General features: G+C 37.9%; 1 protein-coding gene across 3 annotated transcripts in view; it reads left to right on the top strand.

Annotated features, from left to right (window-relative positions):
• LOC107316050 (VPS10 domain-containing receptor SorCS1) overlaps positions 1 to 27215 on the top strand; it is a 402901-nt gene that overhangs the window by 298962 nt on the left and 76724 nt on the right. For all 3 annotated transcript variants that reach the window (XM_085555282.1, XM_015867126.3, XM_015867125.3), the window contains 2 exons: positions 12176 to 12249; positions 26334 to 26398. In XM_085555282.1, coding sequence (XP_085411408.1) covers positions 12176 to 12249; positions 26334 to 26398 — 139 coding nt within the window. The remainder of the gene's footprint in view (positions 1 to 12175; positions 12250 to 26333; positions 26399 to 27215) is intronic.

Genomic DNA, 27215 nt, shown 5'->3' with positions numbered 1-27215 from the left:
CTCTTGGAATAAACATTCAGTACTGTGCTCTATGCACAGTGCTGTTCAAGCCCTGTAGCATCCAAAATTGAACAGGAAATGCATTTTGCCTGCTTAATTCAATTCTATGCTGTACAGAATTGTGCTGAGTGTTGTGTGCACTCACCTCTCTCATAACATTTTGCAGATTGTACTGTTGTAAATCTATTTCAGAGGAAGGTGCAGATAAAATGATTAATAGGTGTTCAGTATGGAATTAGGCAAAGTGAAAATGTTTTCTTTCCGTTGTGGCTGTTGGGTTCCCCAGGCTGATATGAAACAAAACAGAATTTTTTCTCTACTGCTTGTTAGGCCCCTTTGAGTTAAACTTTGTGTCAGGAAAAGGAGATTTATCATGTAAGGATCGAGAAAACTTTCAGTGGTAAATTTGTCAGTTAGAACTAGGGTACAGCAGAAAATGAATTTCTGATGTTGTGATCAACATCCAATTGATGAAATAATTCTGAATTAGAGTTCATACAGCTAATACTTATTTAATTTATGGTAGGTGGCTACCGGCAGATATATTTTCATTGTTCCACATGAAACTCCTACACTTTTCTTCTTTACAGAATTTTTAAAAACCCAAACTGGATGTAGAAATAAAGCTGCCTTTTGTGTTTTAACCTGAATTTGTGGAGCATGTGTGAGATGTGTGCATATGGTGCTTTTGGTGACAGGATGCAGGTTGTATGGTAAATTCTCTTTGTGTTAGGGCATTGATTAGCAAATTGGATAACCATTGGGAATACAGTATTTTAGCTGCAAGAAGAAAATTATGTAGAAAAAGTCTATATATCTGTATCAGTGAACTCTGAAGTAGAATTTTAAAAGTCCTCCATATACGTGTGAGTCACAGGCCTGTTTTCCACTTAAAAGCCTAATGGAAATACTTTCTGACTTGGTGAGCTTGTACCACAAAGAGTAACCAGCAAAGGAGGAGTGTTGTTCCGCTTGGACTTAATGAAATATAACTCAAACTAAGGGTCAAATTCTGTCCATGCCTGAGTGTAAATGGCTCCCATTGGTTTCATTCTCATATAACCAGAGGCAGAATACTCTCAGAGTAATTGTGTAGTTCAGTGACTATCAAGGTAACTACAGTGGGAACTGTTGGGCAGATTGGAACAAATGATGTTGAAGTTTGCTAGTTTGTGTTCTTTTGTTAAGACTGTATTTAAGGAAAGAGAACCATTACTCTTTGGATTTCAGGCAGTGTTTGTGCACTGATCAAGGATTACTTGAGAAAACAGAGGAAACCTATCTGAATGGTATGAAATTGGCATTATCATACCATGTACTTAGATGCCATGCATGGAAATGAAGAGGCTGTAGAGGTTTCACATTCATTTTATATTGCTCTTGGCAGTCAGGAGGAAGATAAGAGTCAATTAGAAAGCATGTTTACATCCTTCAGGCAAACAAAGTTCTCACTGCATCATTTGCATCTTGTCATTGTAGCAGGTGGGACCAGGGAAGTCAGGTGGTGAATTGAGCAACTGTTGAAGAGGCAGGAATCAAATTGGGAATGAACTGTTTGACTCTCAGGAGTGCTTCAGATAGTTCAGGACTGATTGAGGGCAAATTCAACAAGTAGGGCATGCCTCTTATTGCACAATTGTGATGAACAGGAAATGGGTCACAAAGCATCATCTCTCAGTCTCTTTACAGCCTGCTTGAGTCTATCACTATGATAAGCATTACAGATCTTTTTTGTTTGGTTGAATAGAGATTTACTAAATGGCAAGGAAGTCTGTGTTAACTGAAATCATTTTACAACCCAGTTTCTTGCGTGTTGTGTACAAGTGAATGTTGTTAATTACTGGAGTTCAACTGATGAGCCATAACTCATTAAGCTTCAGTGACTTGGTTGCTTTTGTTCATATCTCTCCTCTGTGTCCGCCTTGGGCGGCAGACTTGAATTACCATTGCTGACAGGCCAGTCCCTTATTCAGTCATGAGTTTTTCCTGCCAGTCTTGAGAAAAAAAAAAAAAGAGCAGCAAACCATCTGCCGCCTGTACTAATTGCTTCATGATTGCATTCATTGTTCTGGCTGAAAGTACAGTTGTTACATGGCTGATTCTTACCACATAATTGCAGAACTATTGCATGCTCCTCTATTTTCTGTATAAGAGAAGTTACAGATCAGGAGGAAACTTCAATGCTGCAAAGCATTGCTTGTGAGGTAAAAACTTGTTGGAGGTCTTGTACGTGTGAGCTCTCATGGGTTTAATCAGCTTGCCTGTAAGATGAAGGTTGTATTTTGTGGGAGTATTAGTTATGCATTACTGTGTAATCTTCAAAAGTAGTTTGCTGTGCAATCAGAAGGTGGGATGTAAGAGCCTCTACTTCACGTGGAGACATCCTCTGCTATTCAGATGGGTCAGACAGGCAGAGGAATGGTGGGTAATCAGCCATGAATAACACAGCTATTTGGAGAGATGAAGTATGGGTGAAAGTGGAAAACACAAGTCAGATGGGTGAGATGCAAAGTTGTAATTATCCATCTCAGGAGTAAATGTGCAAAGGCACTCAAGAACTGAAAGGCAGCAACAGAGGCTGAAAAAAAGAATCCAGATTTAAAAATGGAGTTATTCTCGTTGCTTATCCTTTCTCATTTTAAATGAATTCTTGAAAGGCAAGGCACACTAAGAGACCTCTGCCTACACAAAACCAGGAAATGAAGAGGCATTCGTTTCCTTTTTCTTCTTTCTTTTTTCTCCTTTTTTCCCCTTAGCCTTTCCCAAGTATCAGATTCCATCCATCTACCTTCATTAACTGTGTGTGTGTGTTGCAGTGGAGAGCAGTGGGTTAGGGACTGATGGTTGGCTGTATGTTTAAAGTGCTGAAGTTCAGGAATTTGGGATTTTGCTGGTGCTGGAATAATGTATCTTCAGTCATCCAATCATGCCATCTTCCTCAGTACTTCCTCCACAGTAAAGGAGTCAAGGTCAGCAGCAGGTGAAAGGTGAAACTGTAGAGGCTTTCTTCATTCAAACATTTAAATAGGACAGATTCCAGAGAAAATGAAAGATGCCCCAGACCCTTTTCCCATCCACTCTCCCTCTTAATCCTTTGAAAAAGGGAGAATCCTGCAGCCTGTAGTCTGTCTTGTTTCCAGTATTGTGTCATTGTTCAAGGCCTCATCAAATTTCAATGAAATTGCATCAAAATGTACACAGGAAAGTCCCTTACCCACTCAGTATACTGAAAATCCACTTGTTGTTGAACAAAAGCTTTTAAAACCATTCGCAAACACTACTTCTGTTGTTTCTGTTATTAAGGTTGGTGGGGAAGACGTTACTTGTATAGTGTTGTTTGTGATTTCTTTTTCTCCTTTTTGTGTCTTTTCAATTTTGAGGTCAGTTTGCGAATTACATTAAGTGGCACCAAAGCCATTTTATTTACAGCGAAACTCTCTGTGATGTTTCATGTGTGTTTAAAGCAAGGAAGGATCCATCTGCCTAGATGAGGTACTTAGGCTAACTTCTTCAGCCCCTTCTATCCATGCATTTGGGCTAATGTCTGCCAGTATCTGCTATAGGTGCAACCAGTTTTGTCTCCTCAGGTTCTGATGGACTATTTTAGACCCACTTCTGATTTCTAAAGCCTTTAATTTCACTTCATTATGATCTAACTTTGAGAATTATTGTACCTGGAACATGATCAAATCAGAGACTTTCAGAGGTTTTACTTTCAGCCTAATTTATTTTGTTCCTTTTTACACCTTCTCTATCTCCGTGGTAGCAGTCATTGCATACAAAAGTCCATGAGCTTATGATTGTAAACAAGCACAAAAATATCCGTGTTTGTAGATGAATATTTGCATACTCTTCGTGGGAAGTCCTTAAGCACAGACACCTGCTGAGCATTCTGACAACACATCTTGCACACAGTTCTTTTCTTGTTATCTCTAGGACAACTGATTAGCATTTGGTGGCAATCAATGTACTGAAGATGAACAAGGAAGGGACATCAAAACGAGTCATCTGACTGTTAGTTTGTTAGAATTTTTTTCTTTCTTTCCTCTCATGGTCAGTTCCTTAGCATTGTCTCAGTAAGAAAACTAATACAGTCAGACTGAATCTTCAACTGGTCATGAGCCAGTGCACAAACTGTGACATAAAAAAGGATTTCCTTGTGGGCACATCAGTCTTTTACACCTCACTAAGTATGATGTATTAAGTGAGTTTGAAGTGTAGAGTTTAAAATGTAGTATGTTAAATAAATAAATAAATAATAAAAAATAAAAAATAAAAAATAAAAAGGGAGATGCTTCCCTAATCACCAGGGAAAAAAAAAAAAAAAAAGTCCAAAGATAGAAAAAATCAACTGGCAGAGCCCAGCTGCAGTCTGTCTGTCTGGAAATATAGATTCATATCTGGGCACAAGCGTGATCAGTGAAATAGAAAGAAGGACTCCTGAGCGGTAATCACAGTGCTCTACTACTTACTTATCTTTAAGCAAATTAATATGTCCTTGCTTATCCATCTGTATATGCATGAGCCCTCTGTATCCCTAGAGAACTTGTTCGTTTACTGCTTTGGGTTTCCTGGCTACATATTTGTTACTCTGCAGATTTTGTTGTGCTCTACGTGAGTCTCATTTTCCTACTTCCATGGTAATTTCTTTTTTCCTCTTCATAATCAGTGCACTGGACTAGGAGTAAAGAAATGTGATTGCTGTCACTAGGTCTAGCACTGATCTCTATGGCTTTGAGTAACTTCCTTCAGTTTTCTCTAGATGATTCTCTTCTCTCTTTTCCAACAGTCATTTGTTTTGAATGCATGCTCCTATGTGTCTCCATTTTCTTATTATGCAAAGCACCTGTCAGCACTGAATTCATGTGGAGCCATAGGTTCTAGTGTAGTAAAATTGTAAGGCTGTGCATGTGTGCATGACAATTCCAGTGCTTTACCCTGAATTCTGTTTAATCAAAGCCTTTTCACTTCTGTTCTCATTCTAATAGGGTATATCTTTTAGTTGATAAAGTATTTCCTTACTTTAGTCACCTAAACAGTTATGAACATACCTAATAATTTCTCAGCATAACAAAAAGCACATGCAGGATGCTCAGTTGCAGAGATTCCTGTTGCAGAAATATTAGAGCTGTTAACAGAGAAAGAAATTAACCTTGAGGATAACTTACCAAGCAGAGTAGTAAATTCATCATCCCTTAGAACTTGGTTTTGATGGCTTTCCAGAAGATTCAAACACTGAGACTGTATGTCTATCCAGAAGATACAATCTAGCTCAGCCACTGATTGTCAGCTTAAATAATTCTCTCTACTGCTTGAATTAGTGACTAAGATTCTGCAGCATCTGTTTTGATGAGAACAGAATGATGACGCTAGTACTTCTTTCTGGCCTTAAGATATATGTGCTAGGAGGATTCCTTTAAGTATCTGCTGGTAAAATTGTGTTTCCTGATACGTGTTTAGTATATAAATAGACTGCACTAGAGACATCATGCTAATATAGGTACTTGCTTCTCTAAGGCCAGAACACCAGCTGATATGGATACCCGTTTAGAACATGCACACATTAAGCACGTTGTTCCTTGACACTGATGGAGATATCTGCAGTGCCAGTGTGGAAACCTCTCTCATTATGATAATCTTTGATGTAGCAGGTAGATCCTGCTGAAGATTTAAGACCATAAAGGACTACTTAATACACCTATATAAACATGTTCAATCTTAAATGCTTACTTGATGCACTAACCCCATCATTTTCTGCAGACTGCATATGAAGAAAAAGAAATGCAAGCTTGATTGTTCTTCTAGGGTCGTAAATTGAAGTACAATGCTGAATTGCTGCAATCCATATGGAATCTATGCTACTGCTCTTCGCTTTCCTGAATGTTGTAGATTACTTCCAAATGTACTGTTTCACAGATGAATGCTATTTGAATAATGCCTCTATGAACAATGAGAATGATGAATGTAGAATCACTTCAAATACACCTGCGCTTGTAGTAAAGTACAGTCTGTCAGTAATAAAATTATTCAGTTCAAATGAATAGGGATAAAAGGAGGGACTTCTCTGTACTTATTTCAAATTACATTGTTGCATCTTCAGAAAGTTGTTTTTACCCAGGTTGACAGTGATTAAATGGTGTTTTTTGAATGTTGTGTTCTTTGGTAAAAGTGAACTAAATTTTTTAAAAGTACTAAACTCGAAGAAGAAGTGATCTCTGAAATGTTCACGTGGTCCATTGTTACAAAAATCATGTTTCAAATGCTCTGTTTCTTTTGTCAGTCTATGGTATTTGAAGGGATTAAGGCGAAACACCGTGTTCAGGTCAAGTTTTAATCAACTTATGGAAACACCAAGAAATTTAAGAGGCAAGCGGTCAGCATATGTGAAGAAATAAGGTTAGAAGGACTGACCAATAAGAAACTTCTAAGGAAATTGGTGGTGAATTTGAAGCAAACCCAAGTCTTTCAAAACTAGTTGAGCTAGTTTTCCAGGTGTGGAATGTGTATCTGCTCTAGAGATGAATGTCAGGTTGAATTGCCTTGGTCAGATCTCTGTCAAGGAGGAATAATTGGAACTTTCATGTATGGTAAGGGTGAGAAAAAGAGACCTTTTTCTTTTGTGAATGCAAGAATACTGAAGTTGGTAAATCCAGTCACCATATCAAGTTAAATCTTGAGCCGTGTTCCATTGTAACACGGTGATGGTAAACGTCTTAAGAAAATTAATGAGAACTATTATCTTGCTCAAATTATTTCCTTTGTATTGCTTCCAGCATGCAATTTAAATCACATTTTCCTCAGCCAGGTCCCAGATTTCCTTGTATGTTTTTGGTTTTTTTTTTTTTTTTTGTTTTGTTTTTGTTTTTTTAATTTATTTTATTTATTTAATTTTCAGAAAATTAAATCATTGCACAAAATTGAATATCCTCATCACTAGAGGAAGAACGTGGAACTATAATATGATTTAAGATCAGTGTGTGAAGAATAATCAAAACTAAATGTTTCATCATAATATCCAATTAGTTTAAATGCTGAATGATGAAACATTGTAGACACCATGAGTCAGTCAAATCAGCAGCCACATTGTTTAGGTGGTAAAAGGAATCGGAGTCTGTGAGGGACTCCATGCTTGTTAAAAGCTTTGACTGGGAAAACTATGCTGAGAACAGATGATGGGTCTTCACTGGCGTAATGACCCTTCACATGATATTTTACCAGAACTGGTGGGTCAGTCAGATTCTCAGTACATGGTATATGCAGCCTGACTTTCAGAGTCAGATGTTAAATGAGTAACTGTTTCTTTGATGTCTTAGATGATAAATAGATTACTTTTAGTGTCTTTGGTATGATGAGTTCAATGAGCATAAAGGTAGCTCTGAGAAGCACAGAACTCATTACTAGTTGTTGATGATAAGAGCTTCTTTCTTTAATACAAATTTGCATTTGTTAGTGACATCTGTTTGATGATGTGCTTTGTTAACCATCAGGTTTAACAGCCAAATAAACTTAATTCAACCACTTCATAAGGGCCATGTTTTTGGCTGGGAAAATTTAGTGTTCATAAGGGAAATAGGTGTTTTGGAATACAGTTTTGTTAAAGTGTGCCTCCCAAGCTCATCCAGATGTAGAACTTCATTAAACTGCTAACAGCTTATTGTGTTTGGGCTGAAGATGTGAATTAGTGTCAGAAGTATTCATCTTTGTAATCCTGACAGATCTAAATAGACAAGTAGGGTCCTGTAGGTAAGAATCTAATACCATCATCAACAAAAATCACGTTTGTTTGGTGCCTAAAAAAAAATTCCCTTCAAATCTCATATTTTAGCTACATATTTTGTAGTTTTTAGAAGACATGCAAAGTAGTACAAGGAAATACAAAGCCAGTTAAGTCTACTGGAAGATTTGGGAAAGAGATGATTCCTCAGTTAGACTGATCTGTTTTAACTCCATAAATGTGGGGTAAAGACTGATGTTTTATTGCACTTGAGACTCTCACAACAGACTCAAAGCAAGCAAGAAGTGATGATTCTTCATGCCGTGTTAGGTAGTGGAGCTCTGTGCTTACCACAATATTTTGTGGATGCTGAAAGAGTAGGAAAAAATACAAAGAGAAGAACTTAAAAAGAAAAAGTATTGAGAAATATTAAAGACAAATACAACCTCTCACTCAGAAAGTTCCTGAGCCAAGGATTGATGGAGCTTCAGACCATGTTTAGGGGAACTGTTGAATATACAGAGTTTTTTAATGTGCTGGTATTTTGGTTTTCCAAGCATCTGCTGAAAGCTGTTTCTAAGAAAAGATGGTAGTGAAATTGAACTTATAATTCAGTAATTCCTCTATAATCTGAAAGTAAAGAAAATGTTTCATTACCTGGATGAATTTCATACCCCCATAACACTGGCTTTGCCAACTCTGGAGTTCTGACTTTTTTTTATTTAGTGTTTCCATTAGAACAGATGTTCCCTTATTTGGATGGGCCCTTATTGATTTTGCCATGTGTTCAGCTAGACAATGGCTGATTTCCCCAATTTTTAAGAAAATTAATTTTACAGATTTGCTTTGATTCAATTTAATGTAAGGATGGTTATTTTTGTAATTTGCTTGAGGTAAGGAAATGTATGCAGAATTGCCTGAACTTGTAGGCTGATAAGCTGCTTGGTGGCTGAAAAATATATTAGAAATAATATAGGACAATATGAGAAAACAGTATAATTTTCACCATTCTGTATAGTGAAACCTTTTACAGAAGTACCTATTACAGGGAAACCTTTTCCTTACACATACCTTCACTTACAATTTTCATGTATTATTATAGCTAATGAGAGCTCCAGGAATCTTTATGTTACGTAAATGCATACCACAATAGATGATTTCTACTCTAAAGAGCTTAGAAATCTGACTGCAAGAGAACGTGTGTAGGAGGTACAACTACAAAAGAGAAGAGGAAGTAAGGAGAGTTTTATTCCCCAATGAAGAAGGGTCAAATCTGAGAGATCAATATAAGATTTGTACTTTATAATGGTTTTGTCTTAGTGAAAACAGAAACGTCAGGTCACTACTTGGCCCTGAGCTGAAAACGTACACTGAAATTGTAGTAGGTTCATTTTTTATTTGTGGTTGAAATAAGAGTTGTAGCAGAGAACATTATCTAATTTCTGTCTCCTAATGAATATTGTCATCAGACAGCAGTGCTTGCCAAAGAAAATAAAATGTCATCTCTGAAGGGACTGCACACACGAGCCTGTCAGAAATCATCCCAGGAGAGAAAGAGCTTTTATAACCACAACAAAATATGATGTTGGGTTTAAAAAATATCCATACAAGCACTATAATTGCTAAATGGGGAAAAAATATTCCCTGCTGTATCGTATCTGATACTTGACAAAAACTCAGCCTTCAAATGTTTGTTTTCTTTTTCTTCTTCTGGTCTAACTAAATAAACTCAGGCTAAACTGAGTGATACTTAAATATCTGGAAAAAAATATCCTTAATGTAAAGTACATTTTCCCTTTTGTTCAGGTTGTTACCTAATACAGGGAATTCCCCTTTTTCTGAGAGTACATTGATGCTGCTGTGAATCAGTGAAGGCTGAGATTGGTACTGTGATAATGGCAAAGGAGTAAAAGCTTCTTAAGTCTGGTTATTGAAGTGTCCTGTCAAAGACAATAAGAGCTTTGGGCATGAATTCCCAGGGATCTGATATTTCCCTGTGAGAGCTCTTTCCCTTTCTCATATACTTCTCCCAGCTCACTGGGCACTGACTTCTATTATGAGAGGAAAATACTGACATAGTAGAATTACTGTATCTATTTCCTCCCTTTGAAACAAACGCAAGTCTACCATTTCTCTCCTTTTTACCTGACTCACATCTTTTGTTCAGGTCATACAGTAAGAGAAAGCAGGTTTCCTGTGTACAGTGCAGCATCGGTGCTCCTCTCTGCTACAGAAATCACAGATGTGCCAAATGAACAGCCCCTCCAAATACTTCTGCTGAAAGAGCCAGGGGGAGCTGGAGTGGTGGGAATGTTCAACAACTTGGTACTGCACTGAGGTTGTAGGCATGAAGGAGGATGCTGTACAAGAAAAAAATAAAGCTTCTGCTGGCCGTGATAAATTTTAGGATATCATTACTATCAATGACAAATTCTAAAAGGTGGCAAATTTCTGAAAGTTGTCCCCAGGGGAACTAGTGAGGGAGTAGGGTGCGGGATATGAAGGGGGAAAAACAGCAGTTACTGTGATGTTTCCAGCTGTCTGAGAGCATAAATGTCCCTGGAAATCTTGCATCTTACATATACCAGGTCTGGAAACGCAGAAGTGTTTACTGAGTTTTTCGTATTGATCTTTGTTCTTAATTAAAGGAAGTTTTACTGTGAGCCAATATCAACTTTATTAAAGTTTCAATTACTCTATAGTATGAAGACTTATTACTTGGCATGAAAGAAACCACTTTGCCATAAAAGGGAAAATACTGGTCTTGGTAAGACAGATAACAGTAACTTAGTGATCTTATATTAGTTTGTACTGTGCAATCATGAAGGGAGATCTAGAAATGGACTTGGGATGTGAAGGAGGAATAAATGCATCCAGTTATAGTAATACTCTTGATCAGGTGACCTTAGAGCACTTTTAACAATGTTCTGTTAAGTGTTTTAGAGGATAAATGAGGTTTCTTCTGTTATTGTTAGGGTTAGTGAATCTTAATGTTTCAAATAAAAATATATTTCTAGTTAATGAAAAGTAAGAGTTTCAACACTGAAATTTCAAAAGGTTATTATGCAGTTCCATTTGAAGAGCTAAACTGTGTTACCTTTGCCTGACCTGGTTATTTTCTGCTCCCTCTCCTTTTTTCCGTCTCTTCTTTGGCAATAGTCAAGAAGAAAATGAGAGAGAAGAAAAAAAAGGTGAATAACCAGCTTTAATGCTTCATAGTAGGTTTCAACATATGTACATTTTACTCTTTGTCAAACAGCTGTTACAGATGTTATTAGTTTTTCCATGTTATTCCAAAGTTTTAAAGAGGGGAACCCAAGGGATGTAGTGATTTGTGATAGTGTAATGCAGAATAAAAAGTAGATCTCAGTTTTTCTTATGTCGTGGTCTCATTTTTTAAAATGCATTCAGATCATCTTTCTGGTCAACCCAAAGCTTTAATATCAGCTTGCCTCCTCAGTGATTCTCTCAGACTTCCATCCTTGCTATATCCCAATCCAGTGCCACTACATGTTCCAAAAAAATCCATCAAAAACTGCACATAAAGATTCAGATTGCTTGCCTTTTTAGCAAAATCTCTAATCTGAAGTCAAGAAAAGGGTTCAACAACTCCTTTTACAAAAGAAATTGACCATTTCTGTCAGGCAAAGAGAGAAAATGGAATGAGGTGGCAAGAAAAAAATAGGGCTGATTGCTTCTCTGTGTTTCTATGTGAAAAAAGTGAAGCAAAGAACACCAGAACCCAAATGATTCTGTGCTATTCTCCTGAGAATTATCCGATGGTAGCATTTATGGAGAGCAGCTGTTTGTAAGTGCTCCATAAAAGTCACATTTGTATATTATTCCACAAAGACATACCAAGTATTTACAATACCTGTACATTCCTTTTTTTGCTGACCTTTCCCGGTCTTACTTGGTATTTATTGTTGAAAGATTTTCTGATGTGATTGATGTATTTGGTTATTGTTTGTGTAATCAGGGTAGAAGGCTGTGTCACATTGCTTGCAGGAGCAAAGTGAGAATTACAGGTTTCCGTGGTACAAGTTATTTGTGCTATTTCAACTCAACCCGTCCTGCATGCAAAACCTGGATGTATATTAGGACACTTCTAGTGTTCTTCATTGTAAAACTTCTCTGAAGGTGGTGACTGGTAACTAGGAAGAGATTGACCTTCTGATGCAATACCAAGGCAGGCAAGCCTGTGTATCTGTTGTCAGAGCGAAGTTAGGATATCAAAGTTCTGCATTATGTTCTACGTCCGGTGTCCATCACAAGTTTAACATAACAGGCAGCCTTCTCACACTGTTATTTTGTCACCTGAGAGTGCCACAATGAACTAGATATTGAGTTTTCAGTATATTGTGATGTCTCAGAAGATTTCTTCAGACCTCCAGACTGATTTCTCTGTTGTTGAGTTTTACTGTTGTTCTTGACTGTTCTTGGTATTTTTTTTGTCCCCAGTTATTCAGCTCAGTGGAGTTTGGCAGAAGATGGCTGCTTCTTCATGAAGGAGTTGCACCAAACAGGTTCTACTGGTAAGAGCAAAAATCTCTTCCTCTTTTCCCAGACAGAATTTCTCTGTTTGTACAGACATCTTGAAATGAAAGCTTGAAAGCAGTGTGGCTGAATGCAGTCTACATCACTATTAGTCTCTTGTTGTTGGGATTAACTTTGAACTGGCATGAAAGGGGCATTATTCCTGCTGGTCTGTGTTTGAATACCACTTGAAAGTAGGGTCTTTGATCTAAGAATTATGCACAACTGAAATATTCTGAGTCTGAAGAAAGCATTGATTGAGGAGGGGAAAGTTCTGTGATTTCCTGTGAACATTTTGGGTTGCAACTTAAGTAAATTCAGCATAAGCTTGGTACTCAGAGTAAGTCTTGAAAGACTCAGAAGACAGTAGCTTTTCTGCCATGGCTGACAGTACACATGACCAGCTCCAGTGACTGATGTTATGCTTTTAACTGCTGTTAGACCTAGTTCAATCCCTGAAAACGATTAAGCTAATGACCACTGAAGTAGGCACACACAGTTCTTTACTATAAGCTTAAATCACTTTGTAATATTGTTTCTAGGCTGCTGTGCCAAGATTTCTGGTCTGAGTTCAAGACCTAATCTTTGCTGCACATATGTGTGAAAGTTGAGGAATGAAGGAGACATGGCTCTACTTGCTTGCAAATATGGTTGTCTTAGACTAAACCAAAATTGAACTTTAATTGTTTGTATTTATGCTTATTCCTCTTTTTGCTTGCACTGACATCAATCTTCAGGAGTTCTTGCCAGCTCTGTTTGGAGGTGGAAGCTCACCTGTGAGCAGATGTTGGTTCTTGTCCAATGAATCTGGACTTTAAAATAAAATATTTGGATAAAATAGTCATTTTGTCATCAGAATGAGATGAATCAGATGATTAAAGTGAAATCCCAGTAGGTGACCATTAAACTATAAGTTTGTGCCTGTTCCTTAGGTTTTGAATGTACTAAGACTTAGGAATGGCTTGGTCAAATATTTTCTTTTAATTTCTGAAAGAAGTACGAGCCCTAGGTCAAATTTACTTCAAAGCTGAATTAATATTTGGTTTGCAAAGAATATAGACCGAAGATTTTGTTTGCTGCTCCTGACTTCTAATTCTTTCTCAGAATCTGTATTAGCTGAGGCTTTTGCAAACTCAAATCCATTTTAAACTTAGCCTTGATTTTCTGTGTTTGTATACATGTATTTATGTCACCCTTATTTTATTCCTATGGGGCTGCTAAGAGGGTTTCTAAGTGTCAGATACAAACACAGCCCATCTGCTTGTTTTGGTATTTCTGGGCTAATAAAAGTGGAAAGTCCTAGAAACTGGATGATCCATTTGTTGAGCAAACAAGATTGTGCTGGCTGAAGAAGGTCATAGAAGGGGAATGACTGTCCCTGTTCCTGGATCTTTATGTCCCGCACTTCACTCTGAACCTTTTGAAGTTTCCCATCGTTACTTACAGTAATGGTTTATCATAAATTGAGCAGATAGATGCCTGAAATAAGAATAATGATGAAAATGATCATTTTTTCCTTTTTGTAAAGCTCAGACTTTGAAGGCCTCTTAGAACCTTACAAATAAGAGAAGACCTGGAGCTTCAAAGGCAAACAAGAAGCTGAATAGATGAAAAGATGTTCCAACCACCCATCTAATTCCCTATGGCCATAAACAAAACATGAAACTGCAACTCTGTATTTTCACCTTGAACAAAATGTCCCTTAGATGATATACCTCAATGGAAACTAAACTATAATTCTACTATCAAAATTTAAAATGATGTGGCTTACAGAGACAGTGTTAAATCTTGTTATGGATTATTTACTGGGGTTATAATTGCCTTGGAAAATAAAACCAGCTCCAATTATTTGGCCATTTCCAGGCCTTGTAAACATCGACAATAGAAAACAAATATGTAATTGAGAGCAACATGGCTTTTCTCTGCAGTAGTCACTGAAGTTCTGAATCAGAAGGGCAGACCTTTACAGTCATAGTATAGTCACTGCTGATCTTCCATGCACAGAAAATGAAAGGGAACTGGGTCATAAGAGGGTTCAGATGAATAGCTGAAATTCAGAATTCTTCAGCAATATCTGCATAGCCAGAGCTCTTAAATAGGTTTGGTAGAGCGTGACTTGGTGCCTCATATTTGTTTTTTGAGAAATTATTATGATATGCAGAGTTTAATCAAAGTGGCTTCCAGTTATTTTAGAGTGCAGAAATGAAGAGTAAAAGAAAACGTCTCAAAGTCAAATTTCCAACGAAATAGGCCTACTGGGACTCATCTCTCCTGTTCCTGATGCTTTTTCTAAATCTAATGGATTTGAAGGGAACCACCAGGACATGACTGTATTGTTCAGAGAATTACGGTTATATTCCAGTATCTAAGAAAGGCTTCATTTACTGGAAGGAATCTGGAACATCTGGAGGGTGTTCCATCTAAAAGAATTTGAATAGCCGATGCAAAGATGCATTCTCTTGATTTCTTGCTGATATTTTTGTTTGCATTTTAGTCTGTTATAATGGTTTACCTGTTAGTTTGTGGGTCACTCTGTCCAGAGTAAGACCATGATGATCCAAGGGATGGAACACCTCCCCTATGAGGGTGGGCTGAGAGAGCTTGAGGCTGTTCTGCCTGGAGAAGAGGAGGCACTAAGGAGACCTTAGAGTATCTAGAGAAGGGGGGGTGGTGGGGTGGCTAGGAAAGAATAGGACAGACTTCTTAATGGGACCTCTTGTGATAGAATAAGGAGAGATTTTTTTTTGATTTTTTTTTTTTTTTGTGAGAGAATAAGGAAGCAGTTTTTTACAGTAAAGGTGATGAGGCACTGTCACAAGTTGCTTAGAAAGGTGGCGGATTCCCTGTCCCTGGACTCATGTGAGGTGAAGCAGTATGGGGCTCTGGTCTCCCAATGGAGCTGCAGATGTCTCTCTTTGTAGGGTAGTTTTAGTTTTGGAAAGACTGCTGCAAGTGCTGCCAGAGAAACATTTAACATCTTATGTCTGTTTCCAAGAGAGTTTTCTTTTCTGCTCACTTACTTTTGGTTGCTCAGTGAAATATTCTCTCCTACTACCGCTCTAGAGAAATTTAGACCTCTGAAGATCATTAAAGTCATCTGCCAATGCCTACTGCATAGCTATGAGAAAAAGCTCTATGTAGAGCTCTGCTCTTTGCTCTGCTCTTTGCAGCTCACAGGTGTTTTGTGTTCTTCCATCATCTATTTCATTAAATGGAGTCATTAACATGAAAATGGGGTCTTTGTTCCTTCAGTACTCATAACCTCTTTTTATTCTTCTGTCCTCAGCTGTAAGTGATGCTCTGACATCTGCAGGTGTGATGAAAGAAATTATGGAGAAATGTATCTGGAGTGTGAGAAAGAGATGAACAGATAAACCTTTAAAATTAAGTGTGTTGGGCAGTCTTTAGTGAAGGGATGTAGTAAAATTGTCATTTCTAATAGTTGCTGTAGTTAGGGTATCTTATCACATGTCTCTCTGCATAATCTAGATATGTGAAAGTGGTATACTAAGGAAAGCATTACGCACTCAACTCTATGTGCCTGACATAGAGTTATTTCTTTGGTTGGTTCTTGTTATTTTGGTGTTAAATGTACTGTGACAGAAAAATACATGAAAGTTAACAAGGTGCTTGGTTATTCTGGAACTGTGCTGCATGAAAATGCTCTAATTGCTAGGAAGGAGTGTTCTAAAGCAATGTTAGTTCAGCAAGTAAACAGCAAGTTAATGTATATGGTTTAATGTTGAAAGCATAGTGCTTACTAATGTGATTGGTATTAGGGGAAGAGAATGGAATAGATGTTAGATAAATAATGCTTTATCTACATGCTTCTGAGTTTGTTTTTATAATCTTTGTTGATTTTCTGCATACATTCCTGGAATGTTGCTGGCAAAGGCAGTGGTTTGTCGTGAATGCAAACATGAGCACAATTGCTGAATCAATCATATTAGAAACTACTTTACTTTTTTCCTGCTCTAAGTGGTCTTGTCATCCAGTCAAAGTTCAGCAGTGATACCTTGTAACTTCCAAATCCAAATATTCAGGACCAGTGGCTACAAAGTGCCTATTTAAAAGCATGTATAGTTTGCTATGGCCAACATATACAAGCAGAATTTCTCATTAAAATATAGAATTCTTATTCTAGCCCTCTCATGAAGTCATACATTCGGACAGAGTTTTTTAATAATCAAAATATCATTCTGGCCTTGCAAAAATAATTGATTAAAAAGCTCATTGATCTGCAGACCATATTTTTTGAATTGAGACATCTAAAAGATTGTCACCTAATTCTAATCAGTACCTGCCCTTGAAAAATTTAGAGAAAAAAAAGGAAAATAATAAAAATGTGTTACAAAGAAGCAATGAGGGAACAATGGAAAAATCCAGCTAGTAAATCATAACAAGTTACAATCATTAAATGCATCACTGCAGTTAATTTTGTGTTTGGGTACTGCACACAGACAAGCAGGTGGGAGAAATACAAAGGTATCACTTTGTACTTCAGGAATCTGATTGTCATCATCAGACTAAATGTACTGCTTGGGATTTTCATGTACTGTATGAGCATGAAGGTTGGATTAGAAGTAAAAATCATTGTACATCTGATTTCCAATAGGATTGTGTGTCCATGATACTAATGGTTCCCTAATGACTTAATGGGAGATATGTCAGTTTGGGAAAAGATGTTGCTGTGTCTCCACTCCATCTTGTGTTTTTCTGGGTATGGTATGGGAGAGTAAAGAAAACGAGTACAAATATCATTTAAAAAAACCTCAAAAAACAGCTAACCAACCCTTTCACTCAGACAATACGAAGATATGCATACACACTGAAAGGGAGAAATAGATAAACCTGTAAGCGGTTGGGAGGACAGATGAGTAGATAGGACTATATATGTGTTTCTTTTATGAGCAACAGGAAAGAAAGATAATCTTTAGAGTAGAATTATACAGTGTATATCTTTTCATTTCCAGAGTTGGCTGGAAAATATATTTTAAAAGCTCTGACTGCATTCATTGTAGCAGCTGAAAGAGCTAAAAATCAAGGGAAAAAGTGTATCAAAGTCCTGTTAAAAACTCCATTATATTCATGTGGATGGAGCAAGCCAGGCAAACTGTCTCCACTTTCTTGTCAGATTTTGGCTTGGTGAAATTTGCACACCTACCCAGGTGAGCTGAAGCAATTTAAATGACAGAGTGTCTGGGCTGTTATCGGATGATGCTGTGTATTGCTAAACAAGACCTTTTAATCACAGCAGAGCAACTGCTGGTGGCTGACAGGAAAAATGCCAATCAAAGGGCATATTGACAGCCTGGCCAGAAAGTAATCTGCTTAATCTAACACAAAAGCCATACCTGATGAATTGGACTGTACTAAAAAATTGAATAGGAAAATTCATATTATTTCATAGCTTAAAAATGGTTGAGATGTGCACATGCCAGGTGGGTGCATCATGGAGAGATCCATGACAGATTTCAGGGGATCTGAATTAAGTAACTGACTTGCTTATATTTTTTGGTAGTTTCATAGCTGCCAGCCTAAAGATGCAGTTGGGCTGCAGGCTAGCAATACTGCCAAGTACCAGAATGAAGAACACATTTGCAAACATCTCTTTCCTTTGTCCATTCCATGCTTGTGCTGCTAGTAACATTACTGACAGTGAACAACATGTTAGAGTACATGGTCACCATTCATTGCCCTAGACACCCTGTCCAGCCAGTGTGCAAGAAAAAAGCATATTCACTGTTGGCAGTGTTCACCTAAGATCCCAGTGGTATTTCAAAAGATTTAATGAAAACCTCTGCTTACAGTTCCTGGATGCTTTGACCCTCATGTAGATCTATCTTTTTGCTATAAGTGAAGGCTGAAATCTCTCAGATTTATTCAGGGAATCAATATTTTATTCCTCTCTGGCTTGCAGATATATACAGCCCTGCCAGGCCCATGTGAATCAGCAAGGAAAGAAAAAGAAAAAAAAAAAAGAAAAAACTCACAGCATCCTCTTTCTGTTGCTGTTAAAAGCTCATTTAGATTCTTTGGATTTATTATAAGTCTCAGTTCTTAAGAAACTGAGATCCAAAATATACATATTTCTTCTTTGGACAAGAATGAGAAAATTAACTGAAGTCATGCAGCAGGGTACTGATAGAACTCTGGTCCTCTGAGTTTTTAATAATTGGATCCTCTGGTCCCAATAGTCTCTTGAGAAAACTTGTTACTCAGTTCAGAATTAGCTGGAGCAAAATGTAGCTCTTCAGTCTCAAAACCTTCATTTGGCATAGTTCCACTTTATGAGGGAGAAAAAGGCATTCTTGAGCCTATTTGCTTATTGTGGAAGCCCCAAAGATAGGAGTGAAAGAATACCTTGAATGTAATCCTAAAATTCATTACTGAATACCACCTTACCCATTTATCTGACTTTGCTCCCTCCTCGCTTTAGAGTCTTGTCCTTCAGTTGTGAATAGGGAGGATGGAGAAGAAGAGGTATAGTCCATCTGAGTAAGGTTTTGGGACTGAACCATCCTATTCTGATTGATACATGGGTTGGTGTGATTTGTTATTCCAATTTCAACTAATCTATCTGAAAAAAAAATAATTATCTGAAGATACTTCATAAATGAGGGAATGTTCCCATACACTTTAACTTTTCCCCAGTTCTTCATGTTTCCTTTACTGAAGATGTAAAGATGTTGACAGCCATTAATATACCTGTTTCAAATCTGGTTTGGGGCATTCCTCAGTAGCAGAAGCCTGCAATCCTTGTAACTCTGAAACAAGTCAATTTTAACAGGCACTGGACTAAGAAGCTGGTTGCTCTGGATACGTCTATAAAGGACAGCACATGAAGGGAGTGAGATAATTACATGGTGAATCTAGCTATGGATTTGTCTGGGTCTATGTCAGGAAGGTTTCAGTGCTATTTTATGTTGTATGGTTAATGAGAAGCATATTCTCTAAGAAGAGTTGAATTGACACTTGCTGTAAATGACTCCCTGACCTCCTCCAGTGCATCCTGCCAGGGCCACGGCACTACAAGATGCCAGAGATGCATCTTAACACAGTGGGAAGCCATGATCCTATTAGACTGTACCATCAAAGAGGCAGTAAATCAGGGAGATTTGGTGTCTCATATCAGGGAGCTGAGTTCAGAGGCTATAATTGGAGAGTACCTTTCTCCTTGTCCCACTTCAAGCCAGTTCTAAGGAAGATGACTCAGGTGTCCTGCAGTACATGAGACAGATGTATACAGGAGAGTCTTAAAATAATGGTCTGATTCTGGTAACTAACTTCTGTTCATTTACATCTGGGTCTGATTTCAAGATGTTCCTCCTGCCTTTGTATTACTAGCAATGGATGCTTACCTCACTGAAAGCTCACATCTATTTATTTTTGTGTTAACAGCAACAGCTATCTGGTTTTCCAGGCCAGTGTTGCAGAATGGCATAACTAGAAAGAGTCTACCTGGTTGGGCTTTTTTCACTGCATTATTATTTCCCATCCACTTTAGAGAAAAGGTGAGGAAGTCAAGAACCACATGATGGATTTGGCCCAGTGGCTACCAGTTGAATTGCTCAAAATTAGAGCATTTCACCTAATTGGATGATGATGCACTACATAGTGCAGAGGTACAGAAGGGAAAATCTATTTAGGTGAAGATTTGGGGAAATTCATTGGCCAAGTATAAAGAAATAAAAGTGCTGATTTGCATCTAGCACTATGTTTCTAAAACAAATCAGGAGAGTAAGAGATGTAAAAACTAGAAACCATTCTTTAGAGAGTATTCAAGAAATAGTAAAATCTGTAAAACTGCACATAATAGTGAGTAAAGAAACCACAAGAATTCACTGCCTTGCTGAACTCCCTGGGGAGGTTTTTTCATGGAGTGAAAAAGGAACAGAGAGTATCAGCGAAGTCCTCATGGAGTGAATTTTGTAGCAAAAGAAAAAGGAGCCTGAAGGACTCTGCGCACTATTTTTATCTGTGCCACATAACAACTGTGTGATCTTGGTCAAATCAGCGAGGTCTCTGTGCTCTTGACTAATCAGAGGAGTTGATCTGTAAAGCCGAGGCCAAAAATTTTCCTCAACCCCTTTTTCTGACTTGTTCTACTCATCTTGTACTTTTCCATAGATCTTGATCAAATCAGTTGCATGCAGCGAAGGTTACTTAAAGGTTGATTGTCAAGTACCTCTGGACAAAAAGCTCTCTGTTCAGGACTGCACGTTACTATTTTTATGAATGACAATTAAGATTTAGAGTGGTATAGGAGCATCAGCAGAACTAGTAAAATTGATGCTACTAAGTATTGTACAGACATCATCTGATGCTCCTATTTACACTCTGGCCTTAAAAACAAAAACCTGCCGTTCAACAATTTGGAATAAGCTGTCAATTTTTTTTAACATGAGGCGACAGCATGTGTCCCAGAGGCAGTGAGGGAGCTGGTTTTGCACTCACAAGATTTACGATTAGGGATTCATACAAGAGCTGAGGCTAAAGGAAGACAAATCCCTGAAGGCAAATTCTACCAATAATTGAATTACAAAGCCATTATCATGTGCTGAACAGCACAACTTTATGGCTCTATTGTGACAGGGTAAAGCTTGATAGAATATTTATGTTCCTAAGACAACTTTGGCACAAGGATCTCTGACAGCGTGTTCTCTAACAGCCAGAAAGAGGATCAGGGCAAGTTGTCATGAGGAGAAGAGAGGGCATATAGGCAAATAAGCATTTTTAATGGCTGAGGGATGAAACTGGGTTTTCTATGTTATTTATCAACTTTCTGACAGGCACTGTTTGGCAGCCTCTTCTAACTTACATTTAATCAGTGCTGATAAGCTCAAAATGACCAAAACTGCATGGCTCTCATTCTGCTCTCTTTAGTAGAGCTATGCTAATGTTTGTAGCTATCTACCATCCTTTCCTGCATGAACAAATCATACTTTTTGTTTTCCTTCAAGAGAAAGTGAGGAATAGTCATAGAAGTCCTGATTCTGTGCTTTTTCATTTCTTCTGAGATACCAGAAGTTTGTGTAAGATCTCAGTCCTCATAAGAATGAACCACATTTGCACTTTTATAAGTGGTTCTGTCTGTGCAAAGGCAATAGAATTTCTGTTCTTCTGTTCTAGCCTTCCATTCTGGGCCTTTCTTCTTCCTTTTTTGCAGCTTCTCTAAAAAAGTCTCAAATTGCATAGCTTAAATTACCAATGATCTTGGCTACTGTGGGTGTCTTTAATGCGAATAATGTATGAAAATTTTGCCAGTCTCAGATACGGTGTGGCTCTGTCTGACCTCAAGCGTCCTGTATCAGAGGCATCTGAAGCAGCTTTTCAGGATACACAAGCCCATGAGATGGAAAGTCTGTATAGTCTGGTGCTTTGAGTTCTTTCTTTGTGAAAACTGGTAATTTGAAATTAAAAATATCCTATGTGGAAGTTTTTGCTATCCTCGCAGTGATGCCCTTCTGCACTTCTCAGTGGTGTGGTGGCCTTACAAGCTTCATCTTTCATTAATACCCATAAATAATTATTTTTTCCCACAAAAGTGAATAAAAATCTAGAAGAAATGGAAATACAGGATAAAAAGGCCTTTATTGTATTTCATGTGGAATAGCTTAGGTTGGAAAGGACCGCTGGGTCCCTCTGTTCCAGTTCTCTGGTAATGCTTGACCACGCAGAGTAGTTTGCCCAGGACCATGTTTTTTAAGATCTCCAGTGAAGGAGGTACCACAAACTCCTCAGGCACTTTCTGCGATTATGAAGATCTGGCAGGTCACAGAACTATGATTTTAGTGAGAAGTCAGACAGAGAGATGGCAAGAGGTAGGTCACTACAGAAATGTGCCAGCTAGCATTTGCTCTTCCATGTGTACTGCCAGACTGATGTTTTATTTTCAGTCTCGTTCTAAATCAGAAGATGATTCTGGGTCTTTTCCTTGTGCTGCTTCTTGTGGTTGGATGTAGAATATGCATGCAGGGCAATTAGTGTGCTGCAGACACTGGTATTGATCCGTGAAGCTCTCAAGTGCAGATGACTACTTAGCAAGCTTGAAGGGAATTAAAATTTTAGGAAGCAACATCATAATAGTACTGGGGGAGTATTACGTGTTTCATAATGTGAGCATCTTCTGTAACAACAGTTGGATAACTTATGTTCCTTTTGGCTTTTTAAATCTTTTCTCCTTTTCTCTTTTCTTTCTTTTCTCTGTTTCTGCCCTCCCCAAAACATCCAGACAGTTATACCAACAAAACACTAAAAAGGATAATTGGAAAAATACAATAGCTACTGCTCAGCAGAAGGTGTTGCTAGCATATCCCTGGTATTCTGAAGTTTTGGGGAGGATTAAAGGAATGAGCAAGGGTCATGCCATTATTTTATCATGAAATGAAAACATAAAGAAAAGAGAAGAAAAGTTTGTGGCTGTATGTGTAACTGATAGGTCTCTGAGAATGGATGCTGAAAGAAAAGAACAGAATTGAAAAAGAGCAAAGTGTTACCGGCATAGCCACAAAAGCAGTTGCTCAGAACAGGGCATGGCAAGGCTATGCTATTTATTTTCAGAGAAATAAATGAAAGGAAATGAGTAACTGATTGGTCCTAGAGTTCTGCTCACCTCTATCCATGTTCTTTGCAGGGTGTTTGTTTTATAGGCTGTTAAATCCACAGCACTTTTCTCTTTCTTCTTTAACTTGTGAGATGAACATTGGCCCAGTTGTATTGACGAAAGATAATGAAGTGGAATGGGCACTCACCTCAAGTTATAGACCCCAGCTTTGAGGCTTTGGAGTTATCTAGGGCATGTAGGTCTCTTTTTCCATGTGTAAGTTTGTATTTATTGATCATGTGATCTTTGGTAGAACTTTCATATCCAGTCATCAATCAGGACTGGAATTTCCTTATGATAAATTAAGTTCTTTCATTGTGTTTCATACTGATGCTGTGGGCTTAATGCCATTACTTAATGATACTTAGGCTTTTAGAAGCCTGTTGTCTACCAGGTGACTACCAAGGACGCTTTTTGTCTGTTCCCTTCACTTACAGCCCATTCTACACTCCAGTTCAGTTTTTTAAATTTAGTTAATAAACATGTTCCAGGTCTGCCACGTTATCTTTTTTTCAGACACTCATGTGATCATGTGGATGTCTGTAGTATAGGTATCCAGACACATTATACTCAATAGTAAGAAACAATCCATTTGGAGATAGTTTGACTTCTTGTGAAATGAACTCCTAACACAGTTTGGATGAACCATGGTGCGAAACAGCATCTTTCTCCTCACTGCCTACAAAAACGTTTGTGACCAGTTAAGGGTCTATAGAGTATAACTGGGCACAGTGCATGTTATTTTATGTGACTTTCAGGTAGAATGAAGGCATATACAGAGAACTATCATAGAACTACCATGGAATAAGGCAGCGTGACATGAGAAAATGCGACATTTACAATTTTCTGAACAGTCTCTCAGCAGAATCTAGATATGGGTAGTGTGTGTCCAGGTGCCAGCTGTGTACAGCTAACACTGACTTGAGAAGATATGTATTTGTAATTTGGCTATCCTTTGCAGCTGATTATACTTTGTTATCATTGTCAGGCCCGTGTTATCATGCATGGGTCAGACTGTGACCTTACGCTGCTGCAAGTAAATTAGGCCAGTTATATCAAAGCAGTGGAGTGTGTATTCTGACAAGTAACAGGTAAGGAGACCTTGATATAATTCTTATCTCCACCCCACATATCTTGTTTGACTTAAGAAACTGCCTTAGCTTCCCTGGGCCATAGCTTTCTTCTTAGTCTCTCACTCCACTTCTGATTTGTAGGGAGCTAGGCAACATCAAAATTAAAAAATGAAGCCCTTGAGTAAAAGAATAATGTTTATCTTGAGTCATATTTTAGCCATCCTTGTCCTGTCCATCCTTGGGATAATTGATGACTTAATTCTGCCTGGAGCTGAAGCTTCTGCAATCGTAATGCTGGCTGTCCTAGCATGAGGTGAAGTAGTATGCAGGTCACTAACGCTGTCACCTTCTAACTTTCTGGGCTTGGTGGGTTCAGGTATTTATATACTACCATTAAGAGATTTAAGAGTTTGATGTAAATTATGGCTCATTTCAGAACTGGAAGCAGCAATGACAATCACTTTCCATCTGTCAATGAGACGGATCTCATTCTTTTTTTTTTTTTTTTTTTGCTGTCTTCACCATAAAAGATGCAGTAGAGGTGTTTCTTGGGGTCAGAAAAGAGGAGTAAACTCTTAAAGCACCTGACTGTAGGCTCACAGAGTTTGGTCAGGGCAAGAAGGTCTTTGCTGAATGAATATCATTGTTCCATGTCTCTGAAAAGACAAAGTGTTCAAGTCCATGAAATACAATCCTCTCTTCTTTGAAGAGTTCACATCACCACTGGGGCCATGTTGGGTCAGGAGGAGGAGTGCTGAACATTATCTTGAATAGCTGAGTTCTAGGTGTGTTTAAAGCCTAATAAATCAGCAAGGATAAAAAGGAGATAAGCCAAATTATAAGCATAATCCTTATGCATTTTTAGGGCTCTTTTTCACCTGCATCTATCCATACTGAACTGAATTTGTAAACAGCAGTCCTAGCATTTTGACCCTAATTCTGCTGATGATGGCAGGTAAAGGAAAAATACCTTAGGAAGGTTCTGCTTTCCCACCCACCTGGTGTCAGTCATCAAGATGTAGGGATTTTAAATATAGATTGAATGCTTAGGAGAAGACGACCTTGCCTGAAGGGCTTTTGAAAATGAAGACAAGGTGAAATCCATGCTGGCTCAGAGACTTTTCTGAATCTTTCCAGTACCCAAACAAAACAAAATCCAAAGCTTTTCTAGATAAAGGATTGTTACATGTTTTGTCAGTGAAGCTAAGGATTAATCAGGACACAAATAGTCTTGTTATTGTTAACATTTTTATAATGGTTATTGGTTAATGTGCATGATGATTTAAGGGCTGGAGCTGCCTCTGATTGCAGTCAGTGGGAAGTGAATTAAAGTCTAAATCACTGTTTGAATCTCACTTTTGATTTCCTGTAAAATAATGAGGCTTTGAACTGAACAGCATCTAATTTGTCTATCAATGGAGACAAATCTTTCTCTTCTCTCATGCATCTATTAGCTTGGAGGTCAAGCAGCTAACATGGAACTGGCTGTTTAACCCTTGGCCTTATTCTAGGATGATCCCTTGGCTGATAAGGACAAGATCAGAAGCAAGACTGATGTTCAGATTTGCTGTTGAGGGTTCTTTATGGTGGAATTATTACATACTTGCAGACAGTAATGCAAAAATTCTGGCTGTGCATCAAAGTAGTAGCTATTTGGACTGTATGATTGGTACATCTGCCTCCAAGTTGTCAAGGTCAGTGATGCTGGTCAAGAAGATCCTTGGTAAAGAAAGTAAAGCCTGAGTTCAGAAACTCCTTGTTTGCAGTGCTCAGTGTCTTTGTTGTTGTTGTTGCTTGTTAATTCAGAGTGAATGAAATCACTTTATAGCCAATCTGACATTTCTTTCTTTAATGGAACTCTAGTTTTATTAGATAAGAAGTAATAAAATGTCTCAGAATGAAATGATGGTGTTGTTTTTTTTAAAAAAATTTTCTTAATTAATGAGTGAATATTGATCATTAAGAGTGTCAATTAAGCAAGTGTGCATAATATGTCCAATGTAAAGGAACAACTATAATTAGTATGCAGACATAAGCTATTATCCCATCAATCCAAGTATGTGGTAACCCACCCTGAGATGAAATATAACCTACCAAACAAACCAGAGGATGCATCAGAAGGTCAGATGCCAATGCAAGAAGTCTCCAAGTGGAGAATAGAATAAATCAAGGAGTCAGAAATAAAGAACTCATAAGTGTAATTGTATAAATTCACTGAAAAGTTGAATGTTTTGCAAATTCTCAAGTTTATTTTAGTTGAAACTCCAAAATTGTTTCAAAATGAACAGCTTTTAATTCTGAGTGTGAGTTCGGATCCGGCTAAACTGAATAATGTGAAATGAATGTCTCAGGCATCACCCAAGGTATTTGTTTTAACACATTTGAATCAATCTGCCTCTTGCAGGTCTATGATGGTGTCTGGTAGAGAGCCAGATCTTGTGCATCTGGAGGTGAAGACAGTGGATGGTCGTAAGTACATCATCTTCCAAAGACTGGTATTTTGAGCTGCCCTTAAATGCTTGTAAATACACCATGATGGAGATCCAAGCTTTTAGTGGTTTGCTTGTCTAAGGCATGTCTGTCACAAGGGGAAGTCTTTCCAGCGTGATAAAAAGTTGGGATTAAGAACCTGTGAAAAGAGGTGAGAATGTAGTAAGGAGGAATGTGTGATAAAAATTGAAATAGAATTCTTTCTTTTCCTATGTGATTTTTGTTTATAAAAGAGATTTCTGTGTCACAGAGGCTATCTACTTGTTGTGTCACACAATAATCATTGTAGTATCTCCTTGAACATAGCTTTACTGAACCATTTCAATTGACCAGGGATATTCTGCCTTAGGTACTACCTTTGAAAGCACCTCATATCTCTTGCATTAGAAACCTTTTACCAACCTAAATGTATTATTCACTGTTAATACTTGTCATTGTCCTTCACTTTCATCAGCTGTTCTCCCTCTTTGCTTTACTTCTCAAAGTGTTTTTCTCCATTCTAGCAACTACCTTTACCTGCAATGCCAGATTCTTCTAATTGGCTATGAATTCTCTCAGGCACCTCAGTCCACCTGCTGTCCTTTCCTCCTCTCACCCATTCTTCCTCAAGCTTTTTCTTTCAGCTCCCCTGCCTTTGCAGACCTTCCTCCATGGATTTCTTTTCCATAGCACTGGACTGCCTCAGGCATAACACTAAAAGCCTGGCTGCCATGAACCCTGTCATTGTCATTTCTTATTGTTTCCTCTGTAGTAGCAGTTTTACTTCAATGTAACAAACAGGTTTGTGCCATTTCCA

Source organism: Coturnix japonica, chromosome 8, assembly GCF_054131305.1.
Source record: "Coturnix japonica strain WE chromosome 8, WE-NBRP24, whole genome shotgun sequence".
Taxonomy (NCBI): domain Eukaryota; kingdom Metazoa; phylum Chordata; class Aves; order Galliformes; family Phasianidae; genus Coturnix; species Coturnix japonica.
The sequence above is the reverse complement of the archived record's forward strand: the minus strand, read 5'-3'. Positions and strand labels throughout refer to the sequence as shown.